We start from the raw sequence: 20263 nt of genomic DNA, 5'->3' as shown, positions 1-20263 counted from the left end.
TCTATGTTTTAGGAAATATTTGGAACAAACAGAAGAAGAAAAAGCTAAAAATCTATGCAAACCAGCTGTATAGCCTTCAGGTTAGACTGTTTGCCTTTGGCAAGCATGGCTGAATCATCTGAGACACCATAAAAGAGAAACAATTTAAGTTAATTCTCAAATTGATAAAGAGAAGCAAAGTCCCATAGTTAAGTTGGGTCTTCAGGTCTACTACTTTTAAATACTTTGTCCCTTTCTACATGGCTACAAACTTTGAATATAACTAGCAAAAAAAAAAAAACGTTCAGAGAAACAAATACAAATGATGCAACATAAGGCAATGAAAGGAGAAGAAACAGGTACAATTTCATCTAGGTCTTCAGTCTGGATGGTGAAGCCAAGGTTTGTGTGCCAGGCTGAAGGTTCTCCTCACTTCTTCAGAAAATAGTTCAGTCTTTTCCGTAGATAAATGAGCTGTAGGGAGAGGCAGAAAAACATGAAAAATTCATCTGAAATCTTAAGTTCCATTACTTGATCTAGAATTTACTTATATAAACCAAAAAGGAAGACTGTAATTTGGCATTTATAAGGTTATCTTAGTCTTACAATGTTCCAAAGAACAGTGCCACAGTCAAGAACACAAACAATGATGCTGTCCTTTATCATGCCAAACTTATAAAAGGAAGCTTCAAAATTGAATATACTAAAGAAATTAAATATGCTTGCTGTTAAGAATTTGTACTTCTGGGAAGAGTGTACAGAGGTCACAGCTCACTGTAGGGGCAAAGGAGATGGGATCACTGTAGCCATAGTCTAAGACTCAGAAGATAAGGCAGTTGTGATAGCCGATTGCCCCACTGAACGCACCGTGTCTTAAACCGAGTCATGGCTGCTGCTTCCTGCCATGTTATGAGACCCTTGAAAACTGGCTCAGAGTCCTAACCAATAACAAGTCTGATGACGTTCTACTTACCCTGATGCTTTTTAAGTCAGAAGCCCTGAACATTTTGTGATGTAAGATTAATTTTTTTTATTTACTTGAAATGGCAAAGTGACCAATAACACTCAGGTATACTGTCTTTGAGACAAAGATTGTTTTTGAGTATTATTCAATTTAGCTCACCCCATTATCAGTGTGGATTTTCATTTTGTGGAATGACAGGAATGGAGCATTACAAAATGATCCTGTGCTGGACATGAGCTACCAAACTGCTATAATTGCCAGCTGTAGTAATTGAGAGCATCTTTTCACTCAGATGCTGACCATGATTACCACCACTGACTTCTCCAGTTCTTTCTCCTTTATTGGCACTTTCTCCTCCCACCACCTCCTAAAGGGAGGTTTTTCCTTAGGTTCAGACTTCTTGCTGAACAGTCAACCTGGCTAACTCATCTATCCCCACAGCTTCAATGATCATTTCTATGCATGAGGCACTCTCCAATCTCCCATTTTAAAAAGTGCTTCCAACTCAACTCATCATCTTCTCCATCCTCCACCCCCCAAGAATCCTCTTCAAGTTGTCTTCATTCCTGTTAGTGGCTCACCATTTTCCAGTCACCCAGGCTCCTTGTTCCCTTTTTGTCCTGGAAATCCAATCAATTTTTAAGTTCTGATTCCTTCTATCACTTGCATCTTCCTCTAGTCTTTCCCCCCTCCAATTTCTCCTATATACTGCTAGCAGAGAAAATTTCCTGAGTTACTCCCCAGGTGAAAAAGCTTTTAGGGCTTATTATGACCTACACCAAAAATCTAAACTCTTAAGCCTGGCATCACCACCTCTGAGCCATTGTGAATGCTACTTTCTATACAGAATGCCTTCATTTCTCTATCTCTTTATTAGAACCTTACCCACCTCTTAAGGCCCCAAACACCATCTCTCCATGAAGCTTCCCCTAATCTCCATGGACAAAAGTGAGCTCTCATTCCTTTAAATTCCTATCCCTCTCATGTATTTCTCCCCAACTGGAGGCAGAGACTATGTCATAAGCATTTTGTAGTTCCCTGTGGAACCTAGCTTTAAGTAGGTGCCCAATAAATCTATGTTGAATAAATGAGCTAACATAAAGGGTTCTGAGTGAATAAAGTTTACAACTGTAGTTCTATGTTGAAAATAGCACTCCCCAATACTAACTACTTACATGTAGGAAAACAAAGATGTTTAGTGGGTGCTAAAGCAATCCTGGCATTAACTGTTCACATGGCTGTTTATAAGCAGTACTTGGATGAGTGATGTGCTGAGGGGAAGGGAATATACAGAACATAAGAATTCTCCTGGCCTTGTTTGTATGGGGATGAGCATGGGGGATGGCATCACTACCTTAAGAGCTCTATGCTCGGGAATTCCCTGGCGGTCCAGTGGTTAGGACTCCACACTTTCACTGCTGAAGGTGTGGGTTCCTGCAAGATGTGCGGCGTGGGCCCCCCCCTAAAAAAGCTCCATGCTAAGTCCATCCTCATAATACGACCTCCAGTCTCTTTAAAACTGTTACTCTACCCTCAACAGTATAGGGCTGGAACCAGCATACATTTCTATACAGCTACTTGACCCTCACTTATCCCACACTGCCCTCTTTTCTTTTCACTCTGCTCACTCTCTTGTGGCTTTAAATGATAGTCTTTCAAGTTAGAAATCTGGCATACATCCTTAATGCTCTTTTCTCCTTCAACACTCAGTAATTGGCCCAATTCCCATCAATTCTACCTTTAAAATACATTCTCTCATATATAAATGTTCACAACAGCATTATTCATGGTAACCAAAAAGTGGAAACAACCCAAATGTCGACTGATGGATGAATGGATAAACAAACTGTTGTATATCTGTACAATGGAATATTATTCAGCCATAAAGTGGAATAAAGTACTGATACATTCCACAACATGGGTTAACCTTGAAAACATTATGCCAAGTGAAAGAAGCCAGACACAACAGACCTTGTAGTGTATGTTTCCTTTTTTTTTAAAATTTCTTCAGCATCACTGTATTTCTTTTCTTTTTTTTTTTTTAACATCCTTATTGGGGTATAATTGCTTTACAATGGTGTGTTAGTTTCTGCTTTATAACAAAGTGAATCAGTTATACATATACATATGTTCCCATATCTCTTCCCTCTTGTGTCTCCCTCCCTCCCACCCTCCCTATCCCACCCCTCCAGGCGGTCACAAAGTACTGAGCTGATCTCCCTGTGCTATGCAGCTGCTTCCTACTAGCTATCTACCTTACATTTGGTAGTGTATATATAGAACTACCATATGACACAGCAAGCCCACTACTGGGCATATACCCTGAGAAAAACATAATTCAAAAAGAGTCATGTACCAAAATGTTCATTGCAGCTCCATTTACAATAGCCCAGAGATGGAAACAACCTAAGTGCCCATCTTCGGATGAATGGATAAAGATGATGTGGCACATATATACAATGGAATATTACTCAGCCCTAAAAAGAAACGAAATTGAGCTATTTGTAATGAGGTGGATAGACCTAGAGTCTGTCATACAGAGTGAAGTAAGTCAGAAAGAGAAAGACAAATACCATATGCTAACACATATATATGGAATTTAGGGGAAAAAATGTCATGAAGAACCTAGGAGTAAGACAGGAATAAAGACACAGACCTACTGGAGAACAGACTTAAGGATATGGGGAGGGGGAAGGGTGAGCTGTGACAAAGCGAGAGAGAGGCCTGGACATATATACATTAACAAACATAAGGTAGACAGCTAGTGGGAAGCAGCTGCATAGCACAGGGAGATCAGCTCAGTGCTTTGTGACCGCCTGGAGGGGTGGGATAGGGAGGGTGGGAGGGAGGGAGACTCAAGAGGGAAGAGATATGGGAACATATGTATATGTATAACTGATTCACTTTGTTATAAAGCAGAAACTTACACACCATTGTAAAGCAATTATACCCCAATAAGGATGTTTAAAAAAAAAAAGAGTCATGTACCAAATTGTTCATTGCAGCTCTATTTACAATAGCCCGGAGATGGAAACAACCTAAGTGCCCATCTTCAGATGAATGGATAAAGAAGATGTGGCACATATATACAATGGAATATTACTCAGCCATAAAAAGAAATGAAATTGAGCTATTTGTAATGAGGTGGATAGACCTAGAGTCTGTCATACAGAGTGAAGTAAGTCAGAAAGAAAAAGACAAATACTGTATGCTAACACATATATATGGAATTTAAGAAAAAAAAATGTCATGAAGAACCTAGGGGTAAGACAGGAATAAAGCCACAGACCTACTAGAGAACGGACTTGAGGATATGGGGAGGGGGAAGGGTGAGCTGTGACAAAGCGAGAGAGAGGCATGGACATATGTTTCCTTTTTATATGAAATAACCAGAATAGGCAAAATAGGCTAGTAGAAAGTAGATTAGTGGTTGCCTAGAACTGGGTGGGGGGGTCGTGGTGAGTGAGAGCGTCAGAAGAAACGGGAAATGACTGCTAATGGGTACAGGTTTCTTTTTTGGGTGATAAAAACGTAAAATTGATTGTGGTGATGGTTGCACAATTCTGTGAATATACTAAAAGCCATTGAATTGTACAATTTAAATGGATGAATTGTATGGTATATGAATTATATCCCAATAAAGCTGTTATAACACATTTTTATTGCCGTTAAATATATATATATATTCTTTCCAAATGAAATAATGCCATTTGCACCAACATGGATGGACCTAGAGATTATCATATTAAGTGCAGTAAGTCAGAGAAAAACAAATATCATGATATCACTTACATATGGAATCTAAAAAAATGATACAAATGAACTTATTTACAAAACAGAAATAGACTCACAGACATAGAAAACAAACTTATAGTTACCAAAGGGGATAGCAGGAGGGGGGAAGGGAGATAAATTAGGAGTTTGGGATTAACATATACACACTACTATATATAAAATAGATAAAAAATAAACAACATGGACCAACTGTATAGCACAGGGAAGTATACTCAATATCTTGTAGTAACCTATAATGGAAAAGAATCTGAAAAAGAATACACACACACACACACACACACACACACATACATATATATATAACTGAACCACTTTGCTGTACACCTGAAACTAACACAACACTGTAAATTAACGACATTTCAATAAAAAAGAAAAAATATTTATTCTTTCCATCTCCATTGCCACCTCCTTATTTCAAGTTACCATCACCTTTTATTAGACGACCCCACAGCCTCCTAACTGGCCTCCCTGCTTCTAGTCCTGCCCTCCCACAATCCATTCTCCAGATAATAATCAAAGTGATCTTTAAAACTTCTAAATTAAATGTGACTCTCCTGCTTAAAACTCTCCAAGGGCTCCCCATTGCACTTAAGACTAAAACCCATCCTCCTTATCATGGACTGCAAGGGACCATACAATATGGCCTCTGCCTACTTCTCCAACCTTACCTTAAGTCACTCTCTTCCTCGCTTTAAATACTGCAGAGGTCCTCAAAGAGGCCAAGCTCTTTTCCAATGTGGGACCTGGCATACACTCCACCCAAGAAGCTCTTCATACACTTTTTGCCTGGACTTTTCCTTCAGGTCTCTTAAGTATCACTTCCTCAGAAAGGCTGATTATGATCTCCCCAACTTAATTCAGGACTCTATTCAGATAGCACCACTGACTCTTTCTCCTTCACAGCCCTTCTTTATGATTTGCACCTTTATATTTGTATGATAATTTGTTTGCTGTTGATCTTCCCTGCTAGACTGTTAGCTCCATGAGGAAAAGTATTGTATGTGTCTTATTCAACACTGTGTGTACATCCAGTGCTTTCCACTTAATAGACATTCAATATCTGCTGAATGAACAAATTTTCACAAAGACTTTGTTCCAACTTGCTACCCTCATTTAGAAGATTTGGCCACTACTGTTCCTGTGAAAGAACAGCCAGAAATGAGATGGGGGGTGGGGTTCTTTGCATCAAATATTTTCTGGTTGATGTGAAAACACACTTCTCACCTGCTCATTTTTTTGTTTTTCCTGTAGCTTAAGCTGCTCCAGCACAGACTGTAAATGACTCTGGAAAACGAATTATATAAAAGATGAATGCTGAGTCTCAAAGGAAAAGAGAACCAAGAGAGACAAAGAGTTTGGCAAATAATTTGATAAGTAAGAAAACTGTCAGTCGTAACAAAAGAGTACTTTTAAAATAGGATTTGGAAAAAGAATGTCTCTATGTGTATAACTGAGTCACTTTGTACAGCAGAGATTGGCACAACATTGTATATCAACTCTACTTCAATAAAAACACATTTTAAAAAGGATTTAGAGTATAAAAACTACACTCTCCAACTGCAGGGCCATTCGATTTGATTTTATACACCCTACATGGCACTTTTTTTCTTGCCCTAAAACAAAGAGTTAGAATGCCTTCATGTTACCTTTTTCTAGTTTAGCACAAATCCTTTGACTGTGGTGACCTACTTAAAGAGCTGGCTTGGAATCTGGTGCTGACTCCTTCATTCCCCTGCACTAGGGCAGAATATTACCATTCTTAACTACTACTGCACACGACAACAATCATAATACCATATATCTGTATCTTTCAAAGTATGTCCACATCTATTATCTAACTTGGTTATTCTGAAGGACAACACTCTAAATAAGTATAGTTCTGTGTCAAGTTGCTCCCCTTTGATGACAACAGCTCTATAGAAAAACAAATCTGGCAAGGAATTCTCCAGATGCTTCAGAATTTCCCTCACTATAAAAAGAGAAGCAAACATGGCCTAAACATACATTTTCCTTTTGCTGATATGTGTATTAATAAAATATGTATTAATGCATATTAATAAAAATAAAGCATGATATTAATTTTTGTTCAAGCAGGCATCATAAAAATTTTAAATTAATTTAGTTTCTCTTTCATTGTAATGAATATGTTTTGGTACAGAGCAACAGGGTTCAATCTATGCCCTACCACTTACTGTGGTCCTTGGCAAGTTACTTAATCTCTTTGAATTTCAATTTCTTATCTATAAAACGGGAATAGTGACAGCACCTATATTTCAGGGATGTCAGGATGAAATGAGATAATACACGTAAAATGCTTAGCTCTGTACATGCCTTTCACATAGTTAAATGTTCAATATTGGCAATTATTATCTCAAGTCTCCTGGTCCCCTCCCAAAAATGCTTATATAAGATGATCAAAAATACTCAGGTAAAAGGAAATAGGGCTATCTTTTATTAGGGGTATCTAAGAGGTTGTTCAGGTTCATGAATGAGCCAGAATGCTGCACAGAGATGACATGAGTGGAAACACAAAGATGGGATTTTGAAAGTAAGATATCAGGATATATTTATACCAGCCAACAAGAATTTACCTTGAGCATTAGGTTTTCCACTTTCATAATGAGCTTCTTCTGTCTTTGTGCTTTGCACTGAATCTCTTGGAGTTTTTTCTCCACGTAATGAGTCTGCTTCTGAATTTTCATGACTAACAGAGATAGACAAAAACTTCATGTATCTAAACAAGGCCTAAACTAGTGGACAAAGATCCAAATCAACTAAAACTCCACTACACATCTGAGCAATAATTTCTCAAACTTAACTTTGCAACTAACACGTGTTTAAAGTCAGTCTTTAGTACTGCCACCCACTCTGTCCCACCCCTTTGTTTTTCCCTAACTTACCCATTGAGCTGGTTCCCTCCTTTGCCTCATACTGGCCAGATTCAGTGAACTTGTCCTGTAGCTCCCTTTCCATATACATTTCATAATAATCTTCTTCCTCTTCCTTGTCTTTATCCGCATCATCACAGTCCTCCTCTCCCTCTTCATCTTCCTCCTTATCATCCTCAACTTCACTGTTACTGCTAGAGTCATTGACCATCTCCCGAAACACACCATATTCTATGGGTTTTAAGCAAAAGGAAGGTGAAACCATCTGAAGCTTTTCAAATAATTCCCACTCCAGCTGCAATTATACTCCCCCTCAAGTTTACTGGGCAACCAATGAATTTTAAAAATAATTTTTCTCACAGGAAGATTATTCCCTTTATAAAACAAGGACAGGAAAGGCAAAACACTGTAACATTCATTCATGTACTCAATGATCAAAATATTCAGAGAATCCAAGGGCCCACAGGAATTTAGAATAGCAGAGATGGATGGGATATTAGAACCCCAATCTAAAACCCCTAAACTTGTGGGACCAATATGAGGAGAGAAAGGCAAAGGCACCCTTTTTCTGTGATTGACCTGAGTTTACAGAGAATGGTCCTACACACAGTCAACACCTGCCCTCTCTGAAGCTCCTGCTTTGCCTTTATTAATGCACCTGGTAAGGTATGACGCTGCTTACAGCCACTCATTTCTGAGGCTATCTCAAAGCCTGGAATGAAGCCTTGACTTTCTATTTCCTTGGTTTCGCCTTCGGCAATGACCTCCCATCCTGAAAGGAGAGGCAGTCAAGGAAAAAGCAGAAAGAAAGCAGAAGGCAAACTTGAAAGGGAAGAGGCTCTCTGGCTGAAAGTGCTATTTAATTTAGTCCAACTTCAGGCCATTTGTATCTGGATTCCTAGTATAGAAAAGTGCCTTATACTGAATTACGCAAGTAAATAATTTCTATTACATGAATGTACTGTTCCTAGCTAGAAAGTAACAGTTCCAAAAATCATAAGTTCTGTACATTAACATCAGCACACAATATCAGAAATGAGAGCTTGTCACCAAGTGCATTCTGGGTGGACCAGACTACACAGAAAATATTTAGTATAAAAGGATACGGACACTGATAGCTTCAGCATCTGAGTGCAGTAGTCTTTTCACTTCCTTTTCCACATCAGGAGGTTCAACATGCTGAACCAAAGTTGGAGAAGAAGGAATACCAGTACCATCACCTAACACCCTGTGTTCTGCAGAAATGTCCTCTTCCTACATACAAATGAATTCAAATAATTAGGCCTCTTTAAGATACATCCAATCAAATTTCTACTTTAAACAATGCTATTTATGAAGGAAACTTTGATCAGGGTCTATATTTTTGTACAGTAAGCTTATTTTTTCCCAATCAAATTACTTGAGACATTTAATCTTTTCAATCTGCAACTCTATATTAAAGACCTCCTCAGAGGCATGACCCTTAAGCCTCAGTTGTTAATTATTTGTGCTGACACACACTGGCAAAGAACTATAATTTTTTTGTTACTTGGAAGTAATTTGGTTTAAAGATCCAAAATCCCAGATTCCACTTCTCCACATCTTTATTATTAGAGAGTTTCCTATAAAAACTGGGTCTTAGCCACATATTCTCCCTTAAATCCAGTTTTAGACAATTATCTCCACAGCAACCAATTCATCATGCCACAAATAGAGATTAGAACTTTGAGGGGGAATAACTAATTACAAACAACTGCTGGTAAGAGTGAACCCTGGCTTCCAAGAAATGGTTTTTAAAAATAAATATCACAGAAAAGAAGCAGATTAAAATACACAGGGTCACTGATCAAATTGTATCTTTTGCTCTTGGAGTTGTCAGACATTGAACAATGAATTCATTTTTCAGTGAATCAAATTCAGTGTATGTGTATGGGAGTGGGGGTTACAGGTGAGAAGGAAGGCTTGAAAGCAATCTTTATGATTTTTTTATTTGTTTGAAATTAAAGAGCTGTGAAATAAAACACAGCATAGGTTAACAATAAAGTTATATTACGATTTGTCTACCTCAGGAAAGCTGACTTCTTCAGTTTGTTTGATATCAGTGACCTATGAAATAAAACACAATGAACAATGAAGTTATATTATAATTGTTGTACTTTACTAAAGCTTAAAGAGTTCTAGAACCATTCTTAATGTAGTTTTTTTTTTTTTCTTTGCGGTACGCGGGCCTCTCACTGTTGTGGCCTCTCCCGTTGCGGAGCACAGGCTCCGGACGCGCAGGCTCAGCGGCCATGGCTCACAGGCCCAGCCGCTCCGCGGCATGTGGGATCTTCCCGGACCAGGGCACGAACCCGTGTCCCCTGCATCGGCAGGCGGACTCTCAACCACTGCACCACCAGGGAAGCCCTTAATGTAGTTTTATATTTAGTAGGCACTCAATGAATGCTGTTGACTGACAGTATAAAACCAGAACAACCATGTTCATAGATTAAACATAGTAAAGCTATTGATCTATAGGTTTAATGCAATTCCTATCAAAATTCCAACAAGGTTTTCTATAGACATAGACAAGCTTACTCTAAAATGTATATGGAAATTACAGACTCTAGAATGGCTACAACAATCTTGAATAAAGAAAAGTGAGATCAGTCTTCCTGATTTCAAGGCTTATTACAAAGCTACACTGTGGAATCGGTGATCAACACAGATTAATGGAACCCAGAAAAAAATCTCACACAAATATGCCCAACTTAGTTTTTACAAAGGTGCAGAAGCAATACAACGGACAAAGGGTAGCCTTTTTAACAAATGGTGCTGGAACAATTGGACATGCAAAGGGGAAAAAAAAAGAACAACCTTGAACTAACCCTCAAACCTTTTACAAAAATTAACTCAAAAATGGATTGCAGACTTAAATTAAATATAAAACTTAAAAAAGATAGGAGAAATCTTCAGAATCTGGGCTAGGCAAACAGTTCTTATACTTGACATGAAAAACATGATCCTTAAAAGGAGAAATCAATAAATTGGACTTCATCAAACAAAAAACCTTTTGCTCTTTGAAAGACCCAGTGAAGAACATAAAAAGACAAGTTACAGACTGGGAGAAAATATTTGCAAACCACGTATCTGAAAACTAGTATTTGGAATATAAAAAAGAACTCTCAAAACTCAACAATAAAAGCAATCCATTTAGAAAATGGGCAAAAGGCATGAACAGACACTTCACTGAACTGGACATATAGATAGCAAACAAGCACATGAGAAGATGCTCAACATCTTTAGCCATCAGGGAAATGCAAATTAATACCACAGTGAGATCACTACACATCTATAAGAATGGCTAAAATAAAAAATAGTGACAACACCTAATGCTGGTGAAAATGTAAAGAAATTGGATCACACATACATTTCTGGGGCAAATATAAAATAGTGCAGCCACTTGGAAAACACTATGGGTAGTTTCTTATAAAACTAAACATGCAACATACCCAGTAATTGCACTCCTGGGCATTTATGCCAAAGAAATGAATACTTATGTTCACACAAAAACCTGCTGGCAGCTTTATTTATAATAGTCAAAAAATGGAAACAGCCAAGATGTACTTCTATGAGTGAACAATTAAGCAAACTGTGGTACATTCATAACATGGCATACCACTCAGCAATAAAAAGGAATGAACTATTGATACATGCAACAATCCACATGGACCTTAAGGGAATTAATCTGAGTGAAAAAAAAAGCCAGTCTCAACTGTTATACTTTGTATGATTCCACTTATATGACATTCTCGAAATGACAAAATTATAGAGATGGAGAACATATTAGTGATTAGCAGGGGTTAGAGCCTGGTGGTTTGGGGTGAGGAGGAGATGGGTGTGGCTTTAAAAGGGCAAGATGAGGGATCCTGGTGGTGACAATACTGTTCAGTATCTTGACTGCGTGGGTGGATACACCAACATACACATGGGATAAAATTGCATAGAACTAAACACATGCACACACATACACAGGAGAAAGCAAAACTGGAGCAATTTGAATAAGATTAGTGAATAGTAATAATGTCAATTTCCTATTTGTGATACTGTACTATAGTTTTGCAAATGTTACAATGGGAAGAACTGGGTAAAGGGTACACAGTATCTCTTTTCTATTGCTTACAACTGCATGTAAATCTACAATTATTTCAAAATAAAAAATTTAATTAAAAAAGAAGCCAAGGTATAGTACTCCTGTAGTTTGCCCAGGGTTCTACAAGTCTGAGTTAAGGTTAGAAATACAACCACAATTCCCAATTCTCAGGTTCTGGATGTGTTCACTTTAAAACAAGATTTTGCAGTTGGAAGCTTTTAAAAGCGTTAGCAGGAGTTTCAAGTTCATGACACATCTAGATCCCTAAGTGACTACCCTATAACTTCAAGGGTCAAGTCTGTTTTTGTTCTTTACATATTTCCAATTGTTAGCACACAGTGCCTGGCATGTTGCTCATACTCAGCAAATGTTTATTGGACATATAAATGACTGAAAAAATGAATACCCAACTGACTGTCTCCCTTCCCCCCCATTCATAATCCTCTTCCAATCCAACCAGTAGACACAGAAATAGCATGGCACTAACCTCTTTTGTTGTTTTGCAGAAGCTTCTCTTTTTGACATTCCTAAGTGGTGGAGTAACTAAAATAAATTCAACATGGTGAAATGTATATATGACTGATGGTAGTCACATATCTGTCTGAATTTGATAAGGTTATGCTCTAAGCCACTGGCTCATGACACGACTCGTTCCTTTAAGAGTGTCTGGATGCCTACTGAACCAAATACCTAAGTGTGGTAACAGATCCCTGGCTCACAAGTAATTAGGATCCAGCAGATAAATGTAGTTAGCCAGAATGAGCAAGGGACTGATGACTTACTGCCATGCTTCCAGATATGTTTTTTCTGTCTCTCCTTTTTACTTTTCCTGATTGCTTTAAGATCAGTAGAGGTAACCGGTTCTTCAGGATGAGAGTGGACACCACCATCAGCAGTGCACACAAGCATCTGCATTTAACAAAGACAAAGAAGTTGACTGTGGCCACAAATCTTGGGTTAGTAATGGATAATGATCATTCTTACCACCAGAAATCCTGGAGCACAAAAGTAAGGAGAATGCTACTTGGCATTTCCAGAAAACCAAGTATTACATACACTCGTATGCATTCTCTCTCTATCTCGGCAGCACAGCATATGGACTCTGAGTTTGTTGTTGTCTTTTTTAGCTCCAGTGCTTACCACTGCGGAAGGAATGTGTTGAAAACAAGATATATCTTAGCATTTTGATTTATAAAGGAAACAAAAAATCAACAGTAGAGATGATGAATAAGAACCAATGTAAACCTCCAGAGTTAACAGCACACTGCTTTAACAGGAATTTCAGACGAAGATCCCAGATGCTCATATTTTTCAAATAATGAAAGGCACTATAAATGGCAAACAGGAGGCTCTAAAAGCTATTTGGATAAAGTAGTGAAAAGTGATGGATCAAACACCAAACCAGAACATGACATTGTATTCCCCGTGCAATTGAGCTGGAAATTAGAAATGACAAGCAGGTGAAAAGAGAATTGAAAGAAAGAAAAGGAGGGAGAAAGTAAATCCTTGAAGGATGTGTGGGCGAGTAGATTAAGAAAACCTGTCCATACCTGGGAAATATCTGCCGTTTTATAAAAAGTTGTTTTATCCAGAGTTTTCAGGCTTTCAACAACACAAGGCAAATCAACCAGCTTAGCAGATAGTGAGACATCTTCAACCCCAACAACTGCATGACGTCCATCAGCTGAACAGAAGTAGAAAAGATTAAAGCTGACATCTTCCTAATGTACTCTCAAGACTCCTGGGGTTTGAATAATGAAGACTTATGGGGGACAGAGGAGTCTTTCATTGAAACTTACTATTTCTCACAATGCCAGAATTGTGTACGCAATTAGTAACTTCCCACAGCAAAGAAGGCAGAGTATATGGAGCTCTTTTTTTCTAGTTTATGTCATTCCATCAAAAGTAGCTGAGTTTCTTGGTCATGGTTGTGAACTAAAGTGAATGAAGTGGTAACTGTTTCATTCTCATCTTGAAAGGCCAACTCCATTCATTTAAACCCATTCGTTTGGATACCATTAGGAGCATTCGATCATGTCATTGTACATGGGTGTTTTCAAAGGGTTGGGTAAGGGGAGGGTTGATTCTAGAATAGTACTAATAAGTCTCAAGTTATAATCTCTAGTTAAAATTCTAGATAAAATTCTAGATAAAAATTCTAGATAAAATTCTACACAATAGCGAGAGAGAGAGAGAGAGAGAGAGAGAGAGAGAGAGAGAGAGAGAGAGAGAGGAGAGAGAGAGAGGGAGAGAGGGGGAGAGAGAGAGAGAGAGAGAGAGAGAGAGAAAGAGTCAGCTATATACTGACAACTCTGAATCCTGCCCAGATGTCTCAAACATGAACGTCTCTTGATACAAAAGGATTCAAGTGTAATCTTCTAATATTAAGTGAAAAAAGAAAGATGCAGAACTATGTTTGACATGATCCTTTTTGTGTAAATTATCTTTAAAAATATAGAGAGATTATTTATACGTTGGTATTATGCATAAAAGTTTTGTCTATAAGGAAACACAAGGAGAAAAGGCCAATATTAGTTATCCTTGGCATTGAGGTTGAGGCACTGTGAAGGATAGTTTCACTTCTCCTTTTGAACCTTTCTGTTTTATTTGAATTTTCTAGCCATGCATTTGTATTCCTTTTTTTAAAAGTGTCAGTAAGGGCTACCAGAGTGGTGGGATTATGGGCCATTTAAAATTTTATTCTTCATATACTTCTCTGTATTTAAAACTCTAATAAATATTATTTAAAAAAGATAAAGATATGTCACTTTTGTAAACAAAGAATAGTACATCCACCTGTCATTCCCCTGGACAGTCAGAAATCACAAGTTTCATATAGGAGACAATCAGCAGTATGCAAATCCCACAGTTGACCTCCAAGTTCTTCCTTATACACACCATGATAATTACCTCAAGTTGTATAAGTTCTACTTCCTTTCCTCTTAAAAGGAAGAGATGGAAGTGACTGAAGCCTCTCTTTGAGTCCATCAAGACAGAGACCACATTCTATTCTTTGTCACATACTTGGTATCTAGTATTGTGCCTGACACATAGCAATCCCTTAATAAATTACTGTTCAATGTATGGTGAATGGATATTAACTACTTACACAATAAGTCAATTTTCAGTTTATCCTTCATGGCAGCACTTCCAGACCGTATTATCTTTCTGGCAGTAGAAGCATGTTCCTAAAAAGGAGGTAGATTGAAAAATCAGAAGGATGAATTGTCTACTTAGCAGGTAATAGAACAGATATGTCAGAGACAGTCCTCCCTTAAATAGAACCTTAAACTTCCGAAACGTTAGGAACAATGCCATGTACCATGAGATACTGTGCACTGGGTAAGTCAAGTTAGGATGAGGTTGACTCTAATCTCATTGTTGTCTTTTAGTAGCTACAGATAATGCCTTCTCCTAGCTGTACCTTCCTGTTTCTCACTGTTACCCTTCAAGTTGTAGTTGCTACGGGAAGGCTTAGCTGCAGTTTACTGGCTATATTAACTAACCCTAATTAGGGAAATACCTTTCTGAAGCCCATCCTTAATGTACCTTTCTTAGACTAAATAATACTTAAATACAGGTGTCAATAGGGGAAGAGTCCCTAACACAATGCTGAAATGAGCTTCAACAGCCTTGCATGATGATGAATTTGAGGAGACAGTGCTAACCCCTCCATTGCCCCTTTTTGAGGTGACAGAAAGGAACTCTCTTTTAGAAGAGTCTTATCTTGGCTGTCCAGTGAGCAAGGCTGTTGGCATCTGTGATAAGTGACTGAATCCATCATTGTCCCACCTGTTTGCCAGGAAATCAACCCACACAGTAGGTGGCATGTGCAGGACAAAAGAAATGCTGCTTAAAGGAGTACACGCTAGAATAGGACTGCTAAATACAACACAACTCCTGGGAAACAAATGTTCTTGGTTTTTATAGCCTACATTAAATAATCAGAAATGCTACAGAATCCAAGCAGGGCTGATACTTATGCCCTGAAGATATTTGGCCTGAGATACAAGGGTTTCTTACCAGAGGCAGACGCAATATAAACTGCTTCTCAAATTCGTAAGGAGGTTCATCCTGGCTTCTACTCATCTCTTGTTTTTGAGTTCACGAAAACAAAAACAAAACCAACAGTTACCAAAAACTCCTCTTGCCCCCTCTACTGACCACTTCTGGTAAAATTATACAATATCTTGCTGATAACCCTCACTGGAATGATGTGTGTACAGCTTCAAAACACTTTATTTGACATAACTTGATTATTTATAAAGTCACCTTATCTCCCCTCCCATATGTGCAGATTTTCCAACGTTAATACTAATTACATGATAACAAATGAAGTAAGAGCTGTTACACATGATTTAGTCTTCTTAATATTCTTAGACTCTCCGGTAAAGGATTAACTCATCAATACAGTGGTGACTACCAAAGCAAGTAAGCTACATACCTCTGCAGAGAAGACTGCCAACCAAAGGCCAAAATCAACCCCAAAAACCACTGGCAGAAATGCTCTATGATGATTTGAAGGAAACAGAGCTTAATTTTCAGTATTTCACCTTAATGATCAATAAAATGGTAGGAATTAAACAGTCCGTGTGAGAGCAGGCAGCTTTTTATGACTCTAAAGCCAACATCAACAGCTCCGAGCTATCTCGGGGAAAAGTTAGGAGCCCCAGTCTTATGGCTGGGCTATCTATATAAGTACATCTAACTTCATGGAATAGACTCATTTCTGAAGGGATGATAATGAAAAAACATAAAATCTAATTTGATTTATTCATCACTAACATTTACTGCATGCACTCCATGTGCCAGGCTCTACATTGAGTGCATAAGGTCTATTATTTCATTTAATCCTCACAACCACCACTTATTTGAAATACCCCTAAGAGCCATTTGAAGGAATCCTAAGATGAATCCATACACACACACACACACACACACACACACACACATATACACACACACATATATATATAATGCACATTCTGTAAAGTGAATAATCTCCAAGTTGATCTTCATTTTTTCATCTTATTTTCCATCTATTAGGGATATATCTGTAGTGGCTTGCATTTTGAGTTTTAGGGCCCACACTACTTCTGAGGAAATTTTTTTTCAAAAATGGAAAAAAGTGGGCTTCCCTGGTGGTACAGTGGTTAAGAATCTGCCTGCCAGTGCAGAGGATGCGGGTTCGAGCCCTGGTCCAGGAAGATCCCACATGCCGTGGAGCAACTAAGCCCATGTGCCACAACAAGTGAGCCTGCGCTCTAGAGCCCGCGAGCCACAACTACTGAGGCCTGCGCACCTGGAGCCTGTGCTCCACAACAGGAGAGGCCACCGTAATGAGAGGACTTCGCGCTGCAGCAAGGAGTGGTCCCTGCTCGCCGTAACTAAAAAGAAGGTCCGCATGCAGCAGCAAAGACCCAGCACAGCCATAAATAAATAAATGGAAAAAAGCAGTGTACATATATGAAAACTGAAAAAGTTTTCTTATGTTCTAAGGACACTATGCTATACACCAAGTTATAAAATCTTATAATTTAAGTTAGATGAAAAGCTCCAGATAATGTATAGCCCCTAATACTCTGTAAACCATTAATTGAGTTCTGAGTTTTGAATTTGAATCTCACTTAAAAGCACTGGAACCTTTTTAAAAAACACATACAAGTGAATATAACAAAAAAGAAGCAGACTCACAGATATACAGAACAAACTAGTGGTTACTAGTGGAGAGAGGGAAGGGGAGGGGAAATGTAGGGGTAGAGGATTAAGAGGTACAAACTATTAGGTATAAAATAAGCTACAAGAAAAAAATAATAAAATAAGCTACAAGGATATATTGTGCAACACGAGGAATATAGCCAATATTTTATAATAACAATAAACAGAGCATAATCTTTAAAATTGTGAATCACTATATTGTACATCTGTAACATATAATATTGTATATCAACTATACTTCAATTTAAAAAAATTGGAAAAAGTGGGGGGAGGACAAAGAATATTTAGCACTACCAGTTAAAATAGAGAAAAGGAAAAACAAACAAACAAAACCTCATACAAGGGAGTCTGAGACCCTATTACAGGTAAACCATTCACCAGTTATGATTTCAGTCCTTTAGGCTGACTTCAGAAACTACCAGAAAGGCATAGAAAGCACAAGAGAAATCAGGAGTGAAAAATCAGACACCCAGGATGGGAGGGTGGGGTGGGGGGGAGGAGAGAGAGAGAGAAAAAGAGAAAGGGAGAAAAAGAGATTGATTATTTGTGATAGCCATTTCTCTCCTTTTCCTGCCTCATACAGTTACACACACACACACACACACACACACACACACACACACACACACACACAACTAAATGTAAAGGTAAGGGGGAAAGTTAATTAAAATAAAATAAATTGAATAAAAAATCTTGGGACTGGGTACATTGCCTAACATAAGAGTAACAAACATTTAAGGTTGGAAGCAGAAATACAGATTTGAAGAACTAGCTGCTAAGCAAGATTTTATCAGATCAGTAGTAACTTTTAGATTTATCAGCAGAATTAAGACTAAGGCATTTTGTTCATTTCAGTGCCTTTCTGGCAACTCCTCTCTTATGAAAGAAAGAATGTAAGAACTGGAACCATTTCAGAGAAGGTAGACATCCCTGGTAGAAATGAGTTTTAATGATTTTTTAGATTTGCTATCTGCATTTATACAATGAACTGGTTGCATCATATTTCTTTTAAGAAAAGCCATCCACATTTTTCCAGCAAGCACTCTTTGATATCTAATTAAATTAACAGGGCCTCTCTCCACCATTCACCGCCCCCACCCAGCCAGCTCCATCTCACTTCATCAGAATTAGAATTGGAATCAGAATTATGATTAAATGGAGGGCGCCTGACCGCAAGCTCCCATTAGCACAAGTCAGCACAAAACTAAATTGGTAGTTTCTCAAGTTCATAGCTGCTAGCTGCAGTTTGGAGGCAATGACCACTCCATCCTTATCCCAGGGGCACTAGGCTCCCAAGGGAAGACCGCAGCCCTAGGCTTTGATCCCATTTCCCTAGAAAACCTCCCACCAGGCCAAGGGGCCCTAAGCCTTCGCGCCACCCCAGGTGGGCTGGCAAGGGAAGAGCAGCGAGCAGCCCTTGGCGCCTCGTTGAGCCCTCCGACCGCCGGACTCACACGCCCCTCAGCCGACTCGCGCCGGGACGGCCTCTTTGCACAGGGTGGTTCCAGAGGGAGCGAGTGGGCTCCCGGCGGCGGGCGGACTGTGTGGCGACAGGGAGGAGCCTCGCGCGCAACCCCTCCCCACACTTCCGCCACCGCGGATAGGCGGATGGCCTCGAGGCGGCGGCCAGCTTGCCGCGTGCCTGGGCGGTAACTCGAAGGGTGCTGATTGCGGCCGCTCAAGTACCTCGCGGAGCAAGGCTTCAGAACAAATACCCGGGCTTCCCTGGTGGCGCAGTGGTTGAGAGTCCCCCTGCCGATGCAGGGGACGTGGGTTCGTGTCCCGGTCTGGGAGGATCCTACATGCCGCGGAGTGGCTGGGCCCGTGAGCCATGGCCGCTGAGCCTGCGCGTCTGGAGCCTGTGCTCCACAACGGGAGAGGTCACAGCAGTGAGAGGCCCGCATAAGGCAAAAAAAAAAGAACAAATACCCTTTACACAGGGACGACCCTTGGGTCGGCCACGGGGGTTTTACCAGCACACAGTGATAACTGTAAAAGGGGTGGCAGAATCGGTTGCTCCACAAATCTGTTAGGTTGGACCGATTTGTTCCTTGGTGACGCGACCTCGCCTGGTGAAAACTACACCGCCGCGCAAACGCATTAAATAACTAGAATCCGCGCCCAAACTACTCTAACTAGCTGATCCCTTCGAAACAGTCACTATTTTACATCTTTTGGACAGAGATACAGCGTACTCCGCTTATTTCTCTTAAATGGGCATCGTGGTTCAAATAAACTTCTAGCAGTTCGTTTCTCCCACAGATCCTTAATGTACGGAAAAAATCTTAAAACCACTTACCTGTCCCTTCTCGTAAGTTTTCCAGAGGGGTTCTGGCAGCAGCCTGGTTGCCGATGGCGGCATCAGCTTGGGCGCCATAGTCGGCAGGAGTTTGGGCACCAAGACCGCCTTCAGTTTGGGCGCCAAAACCGCCGGCAGTTTGGGCGCCAAGACCGCCGGCAGTTTCAGCTCCATGGAAAACGGCAGTTTGGGAATATTGGAGGCTCATTACTTCTGATGTTGAAGTCGGTGTTAAATCATTTTCTGAGGAACTGCAGCGCCGTCCCTCAGGGCACTCCATGGTCTCTCGCTGAGGTCATAAAATGGCTTCCTATTGAGTCGTGTGACCTAAAAGTTTCCAGAACTTTCCTAAAAATGAAACCGTTCCTAAAATGGTGTCCTTAAAGACACAGGGGTAATATTAGAGACATTAAGTGGTGCCTCTTAGAGATTATAGACGTGAAGTCTCTGTTGCCTTCACTTATCTAAACTTCATGGTAAGGAATAAATATTTTTAGAAGACTAATTGT

General features: G+C 39.4%; 1 protein-coding gene across 2 annotated transcripts; it reads right to left on the bottom strand.

The window, feature by feature from the left end:
• Window positions 1-328: 328 nt before the first annotated feature.
• TAF7L (TATA-box binding protein associated factor 7 like) lies at window positions 329-20034 on the bottom strand. 2 transcript variants are annotated; one of them, XM_060138059.1, is made up of 13 exons: window positions 19755-20034; window positions 15761-15828; window positions 14847-14925; window positions 13288-13421; window positions 12520-12646; window positions 12225-12280; window positions 9670-9711; window positions 8733-8805; window positions 8285-8398; window positions 7639-7857; window positions 7330-7442; window positions 5963-6022; window positions 329-453 (listed from the first exon to the last, which is right to left on the bottom strand). In XM_060138059.1, exons 1-13 carry the CDS (start codon window positions 20032-20034, stop codon window positions 409-411), a joined length of 1410 nt encoding a protein of 469 aa, XP_059994042.1. In that variant the 3' UTR covers window positions 329-408. The 2 variants fall into 2 exon arrangements, with proteins under 2 accessions (XP_059994042.1, XP_059994043.1); XM_060138060.1 differs by lacking the exons at window positions 7639-7857; window positions 19755-20034 and having other exon boundaries at window positions 15761-15826.
• Window positions 20035-20263: the final 229 nt, after the last annotated feature.

This window comes from Lagenorhynchus albirostris, chromosome X (genome assembly GCF_949774975.1).
Source record: "Lagenorhynchus albirostris chromosome X, mLagAlb1.1, whole genome shotgun sequence".
NCBI classification, from domain to species: Eukaryota; Metazoa; Chordata; class Mammalia; order Artiodactyla; family Delphinidae; genus Lagenorhynchus; species Lagenorhynchus albirostris.
This window is presented reverse-complemented; position numbering and strand designations above follow the sequence as displayed.

Bases quoted from the DNA above. Each gene is read 5' to 3' on its own strand.
- TAF7L (XM_060138059.1), bottom strand. From the start codon at position 20,034: ATGGAGTGCCCTGAGGGACGGCGCTGCAGTTCCTCAGAAAATGATTTA. The intron at 15,829-19,754 runs GTAAGTGGTTTT...CTCAAAAACAAG, and splicing joins AAACTTACGAGAAGGGACAG to AGATGAGTAGAAGCCAGGAT. The intron at 6,023-7,329 runs GTAAATTCTTGT...TTCGTTTTCCAG, and splicing joins TGGAAAACCTAATGCTCAAG to AGTCATTTACAGTCTGTGCT.